General features: G+C 41.8%; 3 protein-coding genes across 4 annotated transcripts; 2 read left to right on the top strand and 1 right to left on the bottom strand.

The window, feature by feature from the left end:
- Window positions 1-499: 499 nt before the first annotated feature.
- shmt1 (serine hydroxymethyltransferase 1 (soluble)) lies at window positions 500-6,248 on the top strand. Of its 2 annotated transcripts, none has more exons than XM_005468369.4 (12): window positions 500-673; window positions 1,335-1,478; window positions 1,625-1,770; window positions 1,876-1,991; window positions 2,101-2,261; window positions 3,005-3,086; window positions 3,221-3,433; window positions 3,586-3,699; window positions 3,796-3,918; window positions 5,138-5,254; window positions 5,474-5,584; window positions 5,674-6,248. In XM_005468369.4, the coding sequence occupies exons 2-12, from the start codon at window positions 1,386-1,388 to the stop codon at window positions 5,844-5,846; spliced, it is 1,449 nt and encodes a 482-aa protein (XP_005468426.1). In that variant the 5' UTR covers window positions 500-673; window positions 1,335-1,385; the 3' UTR covers window positions 5,847-6,248. The 2 variants fall into 2 exon arrangements, with proteins under 2 accessions (XP_005468426.1, XP_013125587.2); XM_013270133.3 differs by having other exon boundaries at window positions 1,348-1,478.
- Window positions 6,249-7,643: 1,395 nt separating this feature from the next.
- cpsf4 (cleavage and polyadenylation specific factor 4) lies at window positions 7,644-11,379 on the top strand. Its single transcript, XM_003443125.5, has 8 exons — window positions 7,644-8,071; window positions 8,211-8,261; window positions 8,730-8,882; window positions 8,983-9,078; window positions 9,216-9,309; window positions 9,542-9,614; window positions 9,777-9,935; window positions 10,740-11,379. Exons 1-8 carry the CDS (start codon window positions 7,969-7,971, stop codon window positions 10,806-10,808), a joined length of 798 nt encoding a protein of 265 aa, XP_003443173.1. The 5' UTR covers window positions 7,644-7,968; the 3' UTR covers window positions 10,809-11,379.
- A 99-nt stretch (window positions 11,380-11,478) lies between these two features.
- On the bottom strand, window positions 11,479-14,423 carry atp5mf (ATP synthase membrane subunit f). Its single transcript, XM_003443126.4, has 4 exons — window positions 14,270-14,423; window positions 13,233-13,340; window positions 11,727-11,843; window positions 11,479-11,608 (listed from the first exon to the last, which is right to left on the bottom strand). Exons 1-4 carry the CDS (start codon window positions 14,355-14,357, stop codon window positions 11,580-11,582), a joined length of 342 nt encoding a protein of 113 aa, XP_003443174.2. The 5' UTR covers window positions 14,358-14,423; the 3' UTR covers window positions 11,479-11,579.
- Between the last annotated feature and the right edge of the window lie 4,727 nt (window positions 14,424-19,150).

The following is a 19,150-nucleotide window of genomic DNA, read 5'->3' on the forward strand; positions in this document are numbered from 1 at the left end:
TCCATCCCTTTATGGCCACAGTGGGCTCATCTTCTGATGACTGCTTCCAACAACACAAAGCTCAGATAAGCTCAAACTACTTTCTTGAACATGACAGTGAGTTCACCGTACTCAAATGAACTCCAGCACCTTGTTGGATTTAAATAGTTGAAGGGGTGGGCACCAGCAAGGTGTAACTAATGAAGTGGCTGCTGAACCGCTGCTCACTGGATATTTTCCCCTTTTCTGATCATTCTCTGTAAACTCTACATATGTTTGTGTGGGAAAATCCCAGCAAATCCTCAGAAAAGACATTTAAATCACCTTTCTTCTCCATGCTGATGCTTACTTTGAACTCGATCTACATATCTAGAGATGCAGATAAGCTGTCATGTGATTGGCTGATTTGACATTTTAGTTAATGAGCATGCTAATAAGTGTGCCTAATAAGTGTGCCCGGTGAGCTGTTCTCCATTTTTCCTCACAGTCGTCTTCATGTCTTTGCCCGTAGCACAGGGTGGCAGTAAAGAATATAGTACGCAGGATAAAAATCAAATGAAGAAGAAGCGATGCGCTGATTGGTGGAAAGTTTGGCGGACTTTACCCTCCGCTGTGAAGCAGTTCTACTGTTGGCGCTCCGGGGCTCGAACTTCAGCTCAGTGTACGGCTGACAGCGCGGGAGTCTCTGCAGACGGTGAGTGAGCTGGTTAATGTTTCACACACAGAGGACGGTAATGTTAATGCGAGCAGCGAGAAAATATGTGGAGACATAAATGTGTTTTGCACTTTAACCTTCGTTAAAGCAGATTAGCTCTGCAGGTGAAGTTTTCACGTTTTGTGTTTTTTAAACTTGGTGATGTGTTCAGGGGTCCTCTCAGTTCAGGTTTAGCCAGCGTGTGCACTGCACAGCTGTTGCTGTCTTTCTGGGTCAGTCAGCAGATGATAAGAGTAATGAGAAGCATGCGCTGCTGGGTTACACTGCACAGATACATGACTGTCATGAGGAGACACACAGGAGAGACAGTCTGATAAAGATCCGGCAGCTGCGTATTTCATGGAGTAGTGAGCTTGTTATCTGGGTTACAAAATAACCAGTGATACGGCTTATTGTGTAGTTCAGTGACTGTTTGGGCTGTGTGACGGTTCAAAGTTTAGCTGATGAGGCCATATTACCTCATACTGTAGCATGGGTGGTGCTGCTGCATATTCACTCTTTGTCTGAGGCTTTGTGCTGTAATAATGGAGCATCTGTAGGGCCAGTTTGTCAGCAGCACTGTCTGCATGCTGTATCATCACACACAGGTGTTAATTCCTTTCAGATTGATATTGTTTTTGTTTTTATGTCTGTGTAAAAGTCTCATCTTTTAGATTTCCACTTTGTGAGACCAAGAAAAAAAACAGCAGTCATGTCTTTATCTAACGGCCATCATGTGAGCAAAGAAGAATGGGAATCGCACAACAAGATGCTGCTGGAGCCGCTGGCAGTTAACGACTCAGAGGTTTGTGTTTAGTGGAGGTAATACAACAAATTACATATTAAACGTGTACCTAATAAAGGCCCTTTGAGAGTTCCCACCTAACAGAAATCTGTGTGTGTGTGTGTGTGTGTGTGTGTGTGTGTGTGTGTGTGTGTGTGTGTATTCAGGTGTTCTCCATTATTAAAAAAGAGAAGCACAGGCAGACGTACGGTTTGGAGCTGATAGCATCTGAGAACTTTGCCAGCAGAGCTGTTCTTGAAGCGCTGGGTTCCTGTATGAACAACAAATACTCCGAGGGCTATCCTGGCCAGAGGTGCAACGCTTAATCTAGTTAAAATCCCAACTGGCTCGATCTCATTAGTGTGGCATTAACATTATGAACATTATTTGTAATGGTGAGCATGATTTATGTGTACAGGTACTACGGTGGTACGGAGCATATCGATGAGCTAGAGAGACTTTGTCAGAAGAGAGCACTGGAGGCCTACAGTCTGGACTCGGAGAAATGGGGTGTCAACGTTCAGCCATACTCGGGTATCAAATATGGATGCATTTAAATCTGAGTCTTGACTACACCCGGTGGCATGCAACATCTGCCGTGCTCCTGTCACTCACTGTCATACTGTTCGTGCTTCTCGGTAAGGGTCACCTGCAAATTTCGCCGTCTACACTGCTGTTGTGGAGCCCCACGGCAGGATCATGGGGCTGGATCTTCCAGATGGAGGTCACCTGACGCACGGCTTCATGACTGAGAAGAAAAAAATCTCGGCAACCTCAATCTTCTTTGAATCCATGCCGTACAAGGTATGTATGTGCACGTATGGTCGGGAACCAAAAGGTTCTGTGGGAGTTTGGAACAAATTTCTCAAAGATGCGATGCGCTCTGGTATTTCGTCACGACAGCTGGGACAAATCACAGAATCAAGGCGGTTATTTGAGTTACTGTTCCCTTCCTATCAGCTCAAAGCAGTTTGGCCATTCTTCTCTGACAGTGACAGGGCTTTTTCATCAGAGAACTGCCGCTCACTCAGCAGTTCCTGAAACACTCAGACCAACAATCATACCACATTAAAAGTCACTTAAAACATCTTTTTGCCCCCATTCTAATGCTCAGTCTGAACTTCAGCATGTCACGCTCATCATGTCTACATACTTAAATTCATTCAATTGAAGTCATATGATTTGCTGATTAGATATTGGTGGTGAGCAATTTCCAAGATTTTTGGAAACAAAAGTGAGCACTAGAAACCACTTTGTGGTGGGAGCAAACCATCTGGAACACCAGTGAGTACTTCAGACTCAATGAACTACACATCTGTGAAGTTTGACTGAATCTCCCATGGGTTGTATATCGTCAGATTCCTTAAAAGTGACCAGTATCTGCTGTGGCTGTCCATGTTTGTAAATGTAGGCAAAATCAAAACAACTGATTTCACTTTGGTTCAGGTTTTATCCAAAGTCCAACTACGTGGTGTTGTCCTCATCTTGTGTATAGCAGGTGTTATGTTTTGGTTATGATGTGATCTGCTGCTTCTCTGTTCATCCAGGTCCATCCAGAGACTGGCTACATCGACTACGACAGGCTGCAGGAAAATGCACGACTCTTCCACCCTAAACTCATCATCGCAGGTAGTGCATCCCTCCTGTGTTTTTTATTTTTTATTTTTTTACTCAGTGAGCAGTGACTGGGAGCTTTAAATCTGAGGGTATTTGGGGGAGAAGAAAAGAAAATCTCTACACTTTGTCTTTTTTTTCTTTCTCAGGAACGAGCTGCTATTCTCGCAACCTTGACTATGCCCGCTTGAAGCAGATTGCTAATGAGAATGGTGCCTATCTGATGGGAGACATGGCTCACATAAGTGGATTAGTGGCTGCCGGAGTGGTGCCCTCACCCTTTGAGCATTGTGACATTGTTACCACGACGACGCACAAGACACTGCGTGGCTGCCGTGCTGGGCTTATTTTCTACAGAAAAGGTATAAAAGGGACCTGAAGCCAAAAACGGCAAAGACAGCACTGAACTTTTTCTCCCTTTGTCCTGTTATAAATCTGCTCTTCCACACACTGATAATGTGTGAATTTACTATTTTTATTCGACCTTCTCCTCTTCTTCGCTCCATCTCTTCAGGCGTGCGGAGTGTGGATGCCAAAGGAAAAGAGACTCTGTACAACTTGGAGTCATTGATTAACCAGGCCGTGTTTCCCGGACTGCAGGGAGGACCGCACAACCACGCCATCGCAGGTATTAACTCATCATTTTCTTCCACTTTCGCTTTTTACTCTTTCACGTCTCTCACTGGGGTCATGTTTTGTTTGTTTCTTTTTCAACAAATGGCAGGTGTTGCTGTAGCTCTGAAGCAAGCCATGACACCAGAGTTTAAGGCCTATCAATTGCAGGTTCTCGCTAACTGCAAGGCTCTATCCAGCGCTCTTGTTGACCATGGCTACAAGATTGTCACCGGTAAGTACTGCAGAGCACCATAATAGACAAGTGGAAGTGAAAATTGCCATGACAACCAGCTGAAATTACACTGAGTGGGAGAAGAGCAATCAACATGGATGCAAAAAGTATAACTAAGCCCATTTACTTTTTATTTTTTCATTCTTCGGAGTAAAAGAGGCTTGAAATTCCCAATCCCGCAATAACTTGACCAACCATCCCTGTTTATAAATTTCAAAAGGCCAGCATCTTCATGTGTGATCTTCACTGTGAAGATCCCGTGAATGTTTCGGAGGATGGAGAACGGTGTGGATGCCCAAGAACGAGCGTTTGAAAACAAATCAAATGAAGGCATCAGAATGATTCCAGCAATGTGTCCAGCAATGTGTCCACCAACAAAGACTGTTAGGGAGAACTTTGCACAACATGAAGAAGCACATTTATGCAAAGGTTATCCCACGGTTGGGATAAACTCGTGAAACAAATTGAAGCAAATCCAATGTATTTATTTTTTGGAAAAATATGTTCATGAGACTTATATCTGGAGAAGGCTGGACATCACCTGGGTTGCCAAGGATGAAAGAGTTCAAGTTCAAGGCTGTGTTAATGGTTTTCTTTGACATTAAGAGCATAATTATGGATTAGAGGACGGGGTTCTAGAGGAATTAACAAAAGGGATTGAACCAAAACTCTATTATAAAGACGTTCTCGAACATTTTCATCTAAGGGTGAAGAAAAAGAGGCTACAGCTGTTGGAAAGTGGTTCCCTCTTTCATCAGGACCCACACTGCTCTCTCTGAAGGGTTCTTTGGCCCACTGCACACTCTGTATTTTCCTGATCTTGCACCATGTGACTTTCTTTTCCCTAAAATCGGATCTGCTCTCAAAAGAACTGATTTTGAGTCTTTTTCAGAAGTCAAGAAGAAAACGATAGCTTTTGAGATGCCTAATGAAAGATCTGCTGCACTGCTTTGATTGGAAGACGAGAGTGCAGCCGCGTGTAGGTGCAAAGGGGAATATATCGATTCATTAAAATTGAATTACAGCATCAGCCTCATATGGTCGTTGACTTAACTGATGATCCTAAGCCTGAGTGAGCCTGAATGGTTGACCATCTCTCTGTGATGGAGTAGCCTGCCCAGAGTGTAGCTCTCCACATTCTCAGTGGCGTTAAGGAGGATGGATGATTTGTAGCCTCATGCTCATCTAATGTTCCTTTTTGTAATCTCTTAATGTGCAGGCGGCTCTGACAACCATCTGATCCTGCTGGACCTGCGCAGCAAGGGAACCGATGGAGGACGAGCAGAGAAGGTCCTGGAAGCATGTGCCATTGCTTGTAATAAAAACACCTGTCCAGGTGAGTGTGGCAAGTAAGGCGCATTTCATATTTAAGATAAGAAGAACTTTATTTATCCTGAGGGAAATTCTTTTGTCATAAACATGCTCAGTGCAGCAAGAGAAGCAGAGGAATAAACATATAATAAGAATTTTTTTTTTTTAAAGTAGATAGATCTGTTTTGCTTGCTTGATGCCTCTGTAAAGTCCCGTTCTTAGTTTTCCTCATACATCTTTGTAGGAGATAAAAGTGCTTTGCGGCCTAGCGGCCTGAGGTTCGGCTCGCCTGCTCTTACCTCCAGAGGCTTGGTGGAGAATGACTTCAGGAAGGTGGCTGAGTTCATTCACAGAGGTAATTATTTTTCTTTAAAGGAGGAACTGGTATAAAAAGATTTCTCACAAACAAAATGTAAATAACCCATGCTTTCCATTCTTCCGCAGGCATTGAACTGACTGTGGAGGTGCAGAAAAGTCTGGATCCCAAAGCCAATCTGAAAGAGTTTGTTCAGGCATTATCCCAGGGAGAGAAGTTCCAGCAGCGGGTAGCAGAGATCAGGGCTGAGGTGGAGGCTTTCGCCGGACAGTTCCCAATGCCGGGTCTACCTGAGCTGTAGAGCGCAGTTCAGACTCTAAATGCAGCTGAACGGATGATTCAAGAAGATTAATATGAAGGCACATGATGCTGGGTTTTTGGTTTTTTTCCTTTATTTTGACTGTTGACTCACAGTTCTCATGGATAGACACGATTTCTGTTCAAACCGATTTAATGACCATCTAATTCTGTGTTGTTACTGAGCCTTTCCCATTTTTACATGTTTTCCATTTAGCTTCAGGATCGGATGTTACAATCATATTTAAGCTTTGAGCTCATCAGAAATCTCACTTTCATCTGTATTAAGGTTACACTTCAGAGGTTTTGTAGCAAACTACCACATTTTCAGTATATGATATACATATACAGTATTGTAAGTACAACTTATTCAATTACATTTTGAATAAACTAAGAATGAAAGAAGCATCAGCTGTTATGTTTTGTTTTGGGTTTTTTTTTTTTTTTTTTTTCCAGTCTAAGTACATTAGTGCTCTGGACTCTGATTACGTTAAGTAGATATTAGAAGCTTACAGTGGTTTAATAATCTTGATTTAGCAGCAATAGAAAAACAGCTGACGCTGGCTGGAATGTCATTTCAAGAGAACTGGACAAATAAAAATTCTGGTAGAATAAAAGTTAAGGGGTCATAAAATTCAAATCACCCTGATGAGAACGAGTCCATGGAGAGTTGAATATCCAGATCCTGTGAAAGCTGGATGTTGGTTTCAAAGGCTGAAAATAAGTTTTCTCCAGTAGACACTTTTTCTTCCTAGTACAATTCTCAGTGAAGAGAGATCCTGGACTTGGATTTTCACTCAAACTGGATACCGCTGTATGAATCTGTATATGCTATCACATAGTCTCTTTCTGGAAAAATGGTCAGTAATCCTCAAAGAACAGGTGATACAGGACATTAGAAAACATCGGATGCCAGCATCATGCCATGCTGTTTCAATCTTTTTTTTAAAAAAAGGATATCTAATTTTCTACCTTTCATGTGTTGTTTTTGTACCAATTTTAAATTAAACAACAAACTTTATTTATGTCCCAATTTTATTAGAAACGAGGATCTGATATGTTTCTACTGAAAATTACAAATGTTGGTACAATCACTGCTTTGTTTTTTGTTTTTTTTTTTTTGTTTGTTTTTTTAAAATTTTTCTTAATCTATACATTTGATTATTTAGATTACAATCTAACATTTAATGTTTAGCTCTCCATCAATGGACAAGAAGCTCAGTTTGAGAAGCGTTGATTTAGTGTTTGAGTTCAAATGAGCCAAAAGCAGGTTTTGCTCAACATGAAGATCAAAATAACACATCCCAGTACCCTCAGCTTTCACACTGAGAAGCTCTATAATAATCAGAATAAATCCACGAAAGGAACAGCGATGGATTTTATAAAGAGAAAAAAAAAAAAAACAGTGAAGCTGAATGAGACCTTGTCTGGCCTCTGAACCACACAAACTGATATAAAATATGTTTTGTACCAATGGTGTCCGACATAAAGGGGCACCAAAATCCAAATGTAATAAATTTTTACATCTTTTCCTACTGATAAAGAGCTCCCCCCCAGCTATTCATGCTACATTACAGTAATTTCTGGTTTAATTCTCTTACAATCAGATTACAAATGATCTACTATAGAAATTTCTGTTTTGGCTCCACAGTTTTTTTCTGTAATTTTTCTCATTTGTTACAGTTTAAGCCCAAAGAGAAATGCTGATAGATTTTACTAAAGCAGCATTTCTTCATCATGTAGAAAAACTTAAACTTTCTGTCGAGTTGTGGATTTAACGAAGCGCTCTGCGATCGTTTAGTCTTGTCTGATTTTGTCAGGTCAGAGGTCAGCCTGCGCGCCTCCCATCATCCACACAGAACAAGGAGCAGTTCGGGGACAAACAAACATTTACGGGACGGTCCGTGTCCATGGCTTGTCTTTAAAACCGACATTAGAGCTACAAACTACGGCGTCTGTTGTATTTTCGGTATCGGAGTTAGGAGTTGGGTGCTAACTTATCAGTTAGTCTGGCTAGCCGCCTTAGCAGGCTGAGAGGGAACCTGGTAGCTAGTAGCTAGACTTCGAGCTAGCTTAACCGAAACGGACATTTATCTGATCGGAGGAGTGAACAGACTGCAGCGGACATGCAGGACTTACTGGCCAACGTGGACCACATCAAGTTTGACCTGGAGATTGCCGTGGAGCAGCAGCTGGGAGCCCAGCCGCTTCCTTTCCCCGGCATGGACAGTAAGTGCTGGGATGCTAGCTGGTACTCAGCCCGCTGCAGGTTAACCTTAAGCGGAATTAACAGTAAAAGTGACGGGGAGAGTTGATCGCCACTGACTACTTATGTTTGTTGACCCTGTGATCGTGTGTGTCTCTGCAGAGTCCGGGTCTGCTGTGTGTGAGTTCTTCATGAGAGCTGCGTGTCAGAAAGGTAAAATCTCAACTCTGGTGATGTCACTGCAGCGTGAACGGCCCCAACAATGAACTCTTTAACTTCCGTAAAGTTAAAGTTTAGACACTTCACACCCCTCAAACGCACATATCGGTGCTGTTTGACCTTTTTTTAAGCAAGCTCGACCTCTCATGTGTAAATACAGCCTTAGATATACTGTTTACGGCTACAGTAGTACTGCACCTCACTGATTTCCAGGAATAGGTCATTGTCATAATGTTGTGAATTATATTACTCCTGTTAATAGCTCCAAGCGAAATTACCATTCCCCCCATCTTTATTAAGCGGTTTTGTAACCATTTCAATCCCTGCCATTAGGCCAGCCTTTGCTCATGTCAAAAAGTCAAAATGAAAAGTACTAAATTGTGTTTTAAGTGATCGGCATGACACTGAGAGCCATGTGTATCTTAATGAGGAGAAGGTCACAGAGTGCACTGTCTCTCACAGGTGGGATGTGTCCGTTTCGTCACATCAGTGGAGAGAAGACAGTGGTGTGTAAGCACTGGCTCAGAGGTCTGTGTAAGAAGGGAGACCAGTGCGAGTTTCTCCACGAATACGACATGACCAAGATGCCTGAATGCTACTTCTACTCCAAGTTTGGTGAGTTGACATCATGAGTGCATTTATTTGGTTAAACTTTCCACAGATCTTGTCAAATGAATGCTGTACTGATTAATGTTTTGTTCTGTGACCCTCACAGGTGAATGCAGCAACAAGGAGTGTCCTTTCCTACACATAGATCCAGAGTCCAAGATCAAAGACTGTCCCTGGTATGACCGAGGCTTCTGCAAACACGGTAAGGTCAAATTCTAGTACTAATACCACAAACCCACTGATTATAGACGTGGCCTGTCCTTTCTGTGGTTTAAATGGAGAAAAACATCATACGTCGGTCTTATTATCCTCAACTCTGTCTCCGTCTTCTTACCTCAGGTCCTGACTGCCGACACCGACACACCAGAAGGGTGATCTGTGTGAACTACTTGGTGGGCTTCTGTCCAGAAGGAAAGTCCTGTAAATTTATGCAGTAAGTAGTCGTTTTACATTTACTTCCTACACAACAGGTATGATTCCTGATAGGACCTGTGCTCCACATTAAGTTGGTTAAATCTGCCAAGCAGTTGTGCAGGAATTTCATTACATTACACTCCAGTATAAATGGTCTTTGTTTGATTTCATAATGATGGATAGCTGGACTAAAAGCTGTTTGAGACTTCACCCTGCAGTGACGTAAATTATACATTGATGTTCCTCCACAGCCCCCGATTTGAGCTGCCTATGGGCGCTTCTGAACAGCCTCCTCTCCCACAGCAAAACCAGAACCAGGCAAAGGTAAGAATACACACAAACACTCAAATGATGCATCCTGATGCTGGCGTGGATCCATCTCAGAGGATGAATCAGCATGGCTCTCGGTGCTCCTGTTTAACTATTCGTTCCTGTTGCTGAGGTGCACAGTGAAAACAGAGTCTCTCTGCTTGCCTCCTGCCGCAGCCCGTGCCTACCATTGGCCGCTCGTCGCTCTCCTTAATCCAGCTCACCAACTCCACCCCAGCCCAGCGGCAGCAGAACAACATGACTACTGTGTCTCAGCAGAACAATCTAAATGCCAACAGAGGGCCTCGTCCGCTGGATCAGGTCACCTGCTACAAGGTAAGTCAGCCATACATCTGTGTGATTAAAGCTATGCCAGTCTCTCTCTTTGGTCGTAATTACAATCATTAATCAAACTGTGGTTGGTTATATTGCCAAAGCATGCACCAGCCATACATTTAGATCATTAAAACCATAATTTTCTCAAGTTTAGATGCACTTGTAAGGTTTTACTTATAATACTGGTTTCCTTGGCATGGTTGCAGTTTGAATAAGATGGATCACTGGTGCTCTTGTGAATTTATCCAGCTTCTTAAAGGGGAACAATTTTCTGAATTTCTTGACTTTCCATAGTGTGGTGCTTTACACATTTGCCTAAAAGCAAAAGGAGGTGACACAAATCCCTTTAGGATTGTCAGGAACAGTATCTGGGATGAAAAATGTGCACAAGGGTCTGGCTCCTCAGTTCAAACACAATCTGGAATCATCTGTTTCAAGTTTGCTTCCCACGTTCTTCTGATTGGCTCGCTTGCAAATTGTATGCTCAAACACGTATGAATGTGGGTGGGGCAGCTGTTCCAACAGCCTTGGATTGGGGTTATAGGGTTTACTTGGACATTCACCGATATCATTATTTAAAAACTTGTACACATTGGTGGATCTAACAGCACATATCTAACATATGTGCTGTTAGATCCACCAATCTCACAGCACATATAACTGAAAATAAAGAAGGGAAAACATCCCTAAACCAATCTCCTTTAAAAATAGAGGATTTGTTTTTTTTCTTGCTACTGGGAACAGCTGGAACATGTAGTCAATGTCGTTAATCGCTTCATTTCTCTGTCTTCCTCTTGTCTGCAGTGTGGCGAGAAGGGCCACTATGCCAACAAATGTACTAAAGGCCATCTTGCCTTCCTGAGTGGTCAGTAACCTTCAGCCTCAAACCCCAAACACCTCAGTGCTGTAGCGCACCACCCCTGATGTGAGCAGAAGAGAGGAAGGGGGAAGACTCTGCTCTACATGCTGGTGTATCTTAAAGACTAACTGCCGCCCGACAGACACGGACAGTGGGAGGGAAACATTGCTACTTTTTCTGGGGCCTGTGGACACATGAAAGTGACAAGAAAAAAGGTCGTCCGGCCTGATTTGCTGGGTTTGTACAGTACAGGTGACTTTGAAGAGTCACTCCCGGGGTCCAGACTGCTGCAAACACCAATACAGGTGCTGTTGTTCCTCAGGTCATGTGACTGCAGCTGCCATTGCTATGTTCCAAGTCTGACCGTGAAAACAAATCGAACAAATGTGATAAACATCTTAGGAATGTAATTTAGCTTGTACTCAGCAGCCAAATCCACACTCGCTATAAAGGTCTCATTCTGGACATTTCAGCCTCGGTTTAGCAGCTGTGTGTGGCAGGTACAGCAGTACACAGCAGCTGGAAGAGACGCTTTGTTGACAGTCTGAACATATTCTGTCTGTACAAATAAATGTTCTTGTTACAGATTTTTTTTTTTTACCCCTCACACTTTTCTGATCTTCTCATAGCCACTTCTGAGATTTACACAATACACTCACCCCACACCCAACACAATACACAACATAACAGTAAATCCTTATTTTTATTGGTCACAACAAGCACATATGAACACAGAGCCGAGGATAGAAAGAGCTGACGCGCCCCTGAAGGTCTGCTGAAGGGGCTCAGTGGTACTTCCTCCAGCGATCGTGTTCTACAAGAAAAGAAGCAGAAGTCGTTTAAAATATTAGCTTTTTTTAACTAGTGAGGTTAGCTGTGACAGGAGTGCAAAGAAATAAAACAGGCTCTGTAAGCGAGTGTATATTTCTTACTGATGTGGTCGTATTCCCACAAGTAGCTGATGGCCACGTAGCCAACGAGCAGCATAGCTACACCACCGATGCCCCCCTTCTTCACATTGATGTACTTGTTGTAGTATCTGTCGTGGCCTAGAAGAGAAAACGGCACGGTCAAGTGTCCTGTTTAGTATTCAATACATGCAAGAGGAGCACTCATTCTGTGACCTTAATTACTACTGAGGCCACATTTTCAAATTAGTCTCCAAGTAAGGAAAGCTACTAGCACAGGGGTCAGCAACCTTTAATGTCAAGAGACATTTTTCAGCAATTTGTGACTCAAAAAAATAAAGTGCCGCAAAACATGAGCCTCATGTAATAAAGGACACTAAAATTATTAAGTGTAAAGTAGCCAAAATGAGTAGATTTCTTACTCTCCAGTGGACTTTCACTTTATTTTACTTATTACTAACAAAACAGAAGAAAAGTGGAGTTAAAAAATTAGTATTTTTAAATCCACTTTGAAACAGAACAGGTATAATTTTTTTCTACCCATATTTCTGTGCAAATCAACTTTAAGGGGCCCCAATCAGACAATATATCAAACAAAGTGAAATAATCTAAAAACTTTAAAACAGTCAATTTTCAACATAATTTTAACTAAAGTCCAGCTTTAGATGAAAAATAGTTGGTGGTGAAAGTGAAGAAATCATTCCATTTCCCCCCTACACTTTCTTGTTTTTAGATCTGGAATCCATGCCAATTGGGAGTTAAAACTACGCAGCCATGCTAACCAATTTTACTGAGGTTCAGCAAAAATCAAGATCAACATGAGCTAAGATGCACATCTTAAAATATATTTTTTTTAAGATTCTGTGTTTAAGGACACAATTGTACATCTGGTAAATATTGGGTGTTGAACTCCAGGGGCTGTGTCCTGCAGGTTTTAGATAACACACTGGGTCAACACACCTGAATCAAATGATTAGTTCATTGACAGGCCTCTGGAGAACTTCAGGACATGTTGAGGAGTTAATTTAGCCTTTAAATCTGCTGTGTTGGATCAAGGACACATCTAAAACCTGCAGGACACCTGGAGTTTGACACCTGTGCTTTAGATCAATGCCAAAAACCGAAATGTTCACACACACCCCATTGTTTATTTTTATATTCATTTCAATTTTTCTGATAAAGCCACTACAGCCACTGGAGAGGTTCAGGACCCCCTGTACTAAGGAAGCACCTAGCCAAAAGCAGAGCTGAGCCCTCATAAATAACATATTCCTTACATAACATAGATGTGTTACAGGTGAAACAGTAAAGATGCAATAAGCAGAAGTAGTTAAGGTGGATGGGTTTATATATGTGTGGGGGTCAAACATCCAAAGCAACCGACAGTGCACAAGAGAGGTGAGGAAGAGCGTGCAAGCTGAAAATATTTCAGGAGCTAAATAATCAGTGGTTAAAAACCAAGTTCCAAGAGGTTAAAAAAAAAAAAGTTTTCCCTGCCTACCAGAAGGAGTCGGAGCAAGTTGTACTTACCCCTGCGAATGGCTGAGAGGATGCCATTAGGAGTAAAGTCTCGACCTCCAAGCCAGGCTCCCAGCTGGTTGAGTTTCACGTCCATCAGCCGCTTCTCAGCTAAGGAAACTAAAAACACGTAAAAAAAACAAAAAAAAAACGTCACCACTGAAAATGCGCACTGTCAACAATGACTAAAACATGCTACTGAATTACAAACATTAGTAATCTAAAAACACATTTAAACAGCTTGTCTAACGAGACAAAATATGGCAACATCGTGTACCGAGGACAAAATTGTAATTTTCCTATATATTTTCTGACTATTTTTTTTTTTAAATAGCCAATTAACTATTACCCATTCAAATAATTATCAGGCTAACAGTTACGGAGGCTAATTAAAAAGCCGAAGCTCTTAATTCTGCAAAATAATTAACTTGTTAACAAGTTTTCAGTCTTCGCAGTAATTCAATAAAACTCAAAACACAGCAGCCGACTCGCTAGGATCTACTTTGACATTTACCAGGTGTGTGCAGCCGATTGTAATGACATAATGAATGAAATATTGCTGGACCGCTTTTCAAAAACACCATAAAGCACACAACAAGACACCCAGGTTAATTTTAAGTTAGTCTTTATGTTTTTTACAATTAAAGTTAGTCAAAGAGACCATCCTAGTTTGTGCTAAGCGCACCGTGTTTGCATGCTACCGAGCAAGCTAGCTACAAGAAAACGTTATATAATTGACACGTTTATCAGCAGCACGATTATTAGAGCTTCATCCAAGCTGGAGGTCACTCTGAAAGGTGCAGTTAAAAGTAAAAAAGCGGCCTGCGGATTCGTTTTTACAGTAAATCCGCCAATGACACGCAAAGTCCTTGACGTGACTCAAAGGGTTTAGTGAGGCCTTCAGTCCGAAAAAGACGTTCAAGTGACAAATTCACGGCTTGTTTGATAGAAAACACCCCTCAGTCCCCAAAAGCCTCATCATATGCCAAGATGATGACATATAAAACAAAAATAGGCCAATATTTTTGGGAGAAGGCACATTACGGTACCTTGTCTGTCCGCCATCTTGACCGGTGCAGAAGGTTTGCTGCAGGGAATGATGGGAATAAAAGGAGAAAGTGCATTATGGGAGGTCATGTAGTTTTAAAGTGTATCCACTAGAGGGCGGCAAAAGCAATAAAACCAAACAACATTATTATTATTATTATTATTATTATTATTATTATTATTATTATTGTTATTATTGTTATTATTATTGTTTCCCAAAAATGTACTAAATACATTAATTTCTTCTCTCTTATCGTAATCTGCCCTGAATAATACGTTCATGTCTTTAACCTCTTAATTTTTTTTTTTTTGGGTGTAAATTTGTATCTGTTCATCCGCCCTCACTTTTAAAAATCTAGAATTAATCACTTTTTCAGATATTTTTAATGTTTCTCCCGGTTGTCTGTTTACGTCTCTACATGTGTTAAAAAATAGGAACAAACTTGTCTGGCACATCATATTTGAAGCAACACTTTTGTTAAATGGTGTGCACAAATTTAATTAGAGTGAGATCTGCCCTTTATAACTTATTTATTTAGTAGAGACTTAAAAGATTAACTTGCACACTTGCACAAGCCTGCTTTTGTTGCCAGCTTTCCTTCCTGACTTTGGCTACAGCACCTGTGCTGCTAATACCTTGTTAGGATTACAGTTTTGCCCCACATGTGTGAAATTGGCACTGCAGATGCGAATAGTTGAATGCACCTCCTGGAGGTACTGATTTGTGCTCAGTGGCCTGGTCACAGCTCTGGATGGGAGTTCTTAGCTTGGCCCCTGCTGTGAGTTAATTTTTCAAGTGTGCATCACCTCAGGGAAGCCTGGTCTGCTTTGTATATCAGATAAAGATTTTGTCTGCCTCATAGAGAGGAAATGCCGCATTTGATAGAACACCTACACACTGGAGCTGGATTTCCGCCATCTGTGTTACTAATGGAAGCTGTGTTTCAAACAAACAGTAGGAGAAGCACAAGAGGCAGGACATGGAAGGACCTTAGCAACTGTCAAAGTGGCCATATGTGTTTTGGAGTAAGACAGAGCATAACTTAATGTCTCAGTTTCATGCCAGCAAAGGTGCATTGAGCCCCATGGAGGGTCCTTCCCCTGAGCTGTCTTTTCCGAGTGTATGTGGAGGCTGAAGATGGTTCAGAGACTTCCCTCATTAACTTTAGGACACAAGTGCCCTGCTCATGTTCTGTTGCATATTTTGTCCATGTGGTGATCAAAACGATGCCTCACCTCACAGATGAAGGGCTGATATGACAGAAGAGGTCAGTCCAGTGAGTTTGGAAACCCTTGGAGGGAAAAACAGCACATGTCCCAAACAGTCTCCTCGGCAATGAAGCACCTCTTATCTGTTCTGAAGGGCTCATTCGGATGGACACCACTGGAGCAGTGTTCATATCATTGATCAAGCCACTTCAAGACCACTGGAGTCCCTGAAAGAAACCTGAAGGCTGCTGATGTGAGCTTATAACTGATTTTCATCCTTTAGGGCAATGCAGCTCACAGAGTATTTCTCAAGGCACCTTAAACATTTTCTAAGGTTAATTGCTCGGTGTGGCCTCTGGGTCCATGCTAGCTCTGGATGTTCTCTCATTAGCCAGTACAAGGTGATCAGCGGGTGGGAATCGTGTTTTTGTAAGATCGTTGGCTGGGATGAGTCATCAACCTTGTTAAGTTGCGAGGGAACAAAACAGCCGCACTGGTCTCTGTGAATCTTTCAGGGCAAAAGGATTTTGAGAGGCCCGTCGAAGGCTACCACGTGGGATTTTGTTGTTTCGCTTGTGAAAGATCTGTGATTCACAGAAGCAGAGTTACCTTTGTAATGTACAGTTTAGGGTGAGCTCACAGCTTTCCCCCTGCAGCAGATGAAAGAGCAGGACTTCCATCAGTGCTGCACAGCGACGCTCAAGCATCCACATGGAGCAACACAAAGAGCTGAACTGAGAGGTACTTCCATTATAAAAGAGTCTCTTACTTATTTAAAAGGACTTCATAATACATTTAAAAATGTCAGGACTACAAACCCTGATTTTCCACAGCACACACGGCAGGGTGAAGTAAATAAGGCCCATTCTTCTTACACTGAAATGCTGTGCTGGGAAACCTTGGGTCACTGTGTTGCCTGCCTAAGCTGGGGAAAAGGGAAAGTGACCTAAAAGGGAAAATAATCCAAGTAAAGGGTTTTATTAATAAAAAAAAATGTAAAAGATGCAGAGCTGCTATGACCTTGAAAAAAAAGAGAAACAAACATAACAGAGCCCAGAATTTGGCAACCAAACAAGAGTAAGTTACGAAGGGTAAATCACCAGAAGACACACAGCTCATAAACTTCAAATCAAAACGGCTCTCTGGCACCAGAGTGCTCTGGCTTTATTGCTGAGTCAAGTCAGAAGTACAAAAGGGTAGCACCTACACCTGGAGAAAGAACAGAACACACCCACTGGGTCAAAATCACAGCAGGCCCTGCTGGGGTCAGAACACAGACCATGTTGTGGCTGATCAGGAGTGCTATTTACTGTAACCTGTGCAGAATTTGAATGGGAACTCTGCAGACTTATTTATCCAGGAAAACCTGTGTATGGTTCTTGTGCTGGCTGCTCTCCACGTTTTCTCTCTCTTTTTTTTAAAGCGTCTGCATTTCCATTCTTGGAAATAAAGTGTGTCTTTAACCACTCAATGGTCACAAAGTTATAAGGAAGTAGACCGACTTAGTGGAAACAAAAATGTATGAATGTACTGTTTAAAAAGATAAATATGCACATATGAGTGAGATTTCATTCATTTAAAATCAACTGGAGCTAGCAATGGGGATTAATAGGATCAAATCTTATCAAATGTGGATCGTTCAGTATCGGAATATAATCTGAGAAGGCACTATTGGGGTATCTAAACTGGTATCTAAAGACAGCATGCCCCGACTCTGTCTCCTTTAGAAAGCACAGCCTGTCAGTGCTCATGAATTCTGAAATACTGACCTGAAGGGTTTACTATTGATGTCCCCCGACACGCTATCAGACAGATCCTTTTTATTTTGGTTTCAGAAAAGGAGCCGATCGATGAGCAGCACAACAACAGCTTGTAGCACTTATACATAATGTACCTGAAGATATAGTCTCATTCAGAGCGGGGCTTGTGTTAGTGGGAGAGGAGGTGCTGTGGTGCTTCAGGTCCCTGCTAAACACACCCACCAATCAATAAACCCCTGTGTATCAACCCCACCCCCCAACCCCACCCCCACCCCCACCCATGCACACACACATAGACTAAATTATGCTTCGTGTGTCTCTGGCCTTCATCCAAGACTCAACACTCAGCACCAACCTCTTTCCTTTATTAGACTGACTTTCCTGCTTCTCTCTAATGACTTTCATTAGATGGACGACTCGTAGAGATGTCCAGCACCCACTATCCTTAGCTCTGCTTCTCCTTGTTGTAGGTGGATACATAAATACACTGTGTGTGTGTGTGTGTGTGTGTGTGTGTGTGTGTGTGTGTGAGAGAGACTCTTTGATGTTTGATGACTGAATTCTCTTTAATGCATGTTAACCCAAATGCCATGGAAGTGCAGCTCAGTTTTTATATTTTTGGTACAGAAGTATCTCTCTCATGCATGTTCAACAGATCCAGAGGAAGAAAAAAAAAATTTAATCAAAACATTAAAGACATAATCATAATTTTCATATGAGGTGTAGAGCTGTATGCTGTATGGTAATATGGTTCACTAAAATCCAAAGAGAAATAACACGTCAGTTATACTTCTGCGTCAGATCTTACGCCATAACCACGACCCCATTTTAATCCTACGTCGCAATCTTCTACGTATCTTGACGTGCACCTAACGAGAAACACGTCGGATCAACACACCAGGTAGACGCACGCCACAGAAGTCCTAATCAAGCTTAAACTTTTTAGCATCATTCAGCCCCTTGTTTTGGTTTTACAGCCCACATGTCTAATGGTTTTTAGACACAGCATTAAATTCCTTATGATGATCCTCCGTGGTGCAGTGGTTAGCACCTTCACCTTACATGAAAAAGATTCCCAGTTTGAGACCTAGGGGCAGACACAACCCCAGTCCAGGGGGTTATAAACTAATGCAGGCTTCAAACCCATAAAGAAGGTTGCTTCAGCATTAAGTATAAAATCTGTACCAAATTAAACATGAGGGACCAGCTGCTGTGGTAATGCCTTTGGAAGTAGAGGAGCAGCAGCAAGTACCTTATACAATTCTTCATAATGAAGTTTTAAAGAGCTCCCTGCATTACCTGGGCACAGAAGTAGCAGAGGAGCACTAAACCTAGATGCTCGCCTCATGACCAAAACACAGTTACATTTTGAGTATTGCAATTATTTACCGAACCCACACACCACTTTAAGAGTACACTTTTATCACAATATTGCTCTGTATCTACTGGATTGCTCAGTATGCTGTTAACTAATGATGATGAGTACGTACTGTGTTCACGGCTCACATCTAGTGCTGGTGGACTTTGTTATTTTCATTATGAAGACTTCATATGAATGTGGAGGTGTGTGCCTACGAGCACCTAAAATTACCAGTAACCAGAAGCACTCAGTGAATGCAAACCTCCACCAAGCCAGCTCACTCTCTGGACAGCATTTACTTACTAAGACAAAAGCATTGTGGTTTGTATACATCCATGTTCTGTTTAAACATGCTTTAAGTAGTTTGAAGTAAAAGTGAAAGTGCAAAGTGGAGCCTTTTGTTATTTACCCTGTTGAACCCATTTTGATATACTTAACATAATTTTGATCAATTACTTTAAAACAATTAATTATGTGGATTTAGTACATGTGTAGCACTGATTTCTTTGTTTATTAAAATTAATTTAAATGTTTAGAAATAAATATCAAGTGTA

Source organism: Oreochromis niloticus, linkage group LG4 (assembly GCF_001858045.2).
Source record: "Oreochromis niloticus isolate F11D_XX linkage group LG4, O_niloticus_UMD_NMBU, whole genome shotgun sequence".
NCBI lineage: Eukaryota > Metazoa > Chordata > Actinopteri > Cichliformes > Cichlidae > Oreochromis > Oreochromis niloticus.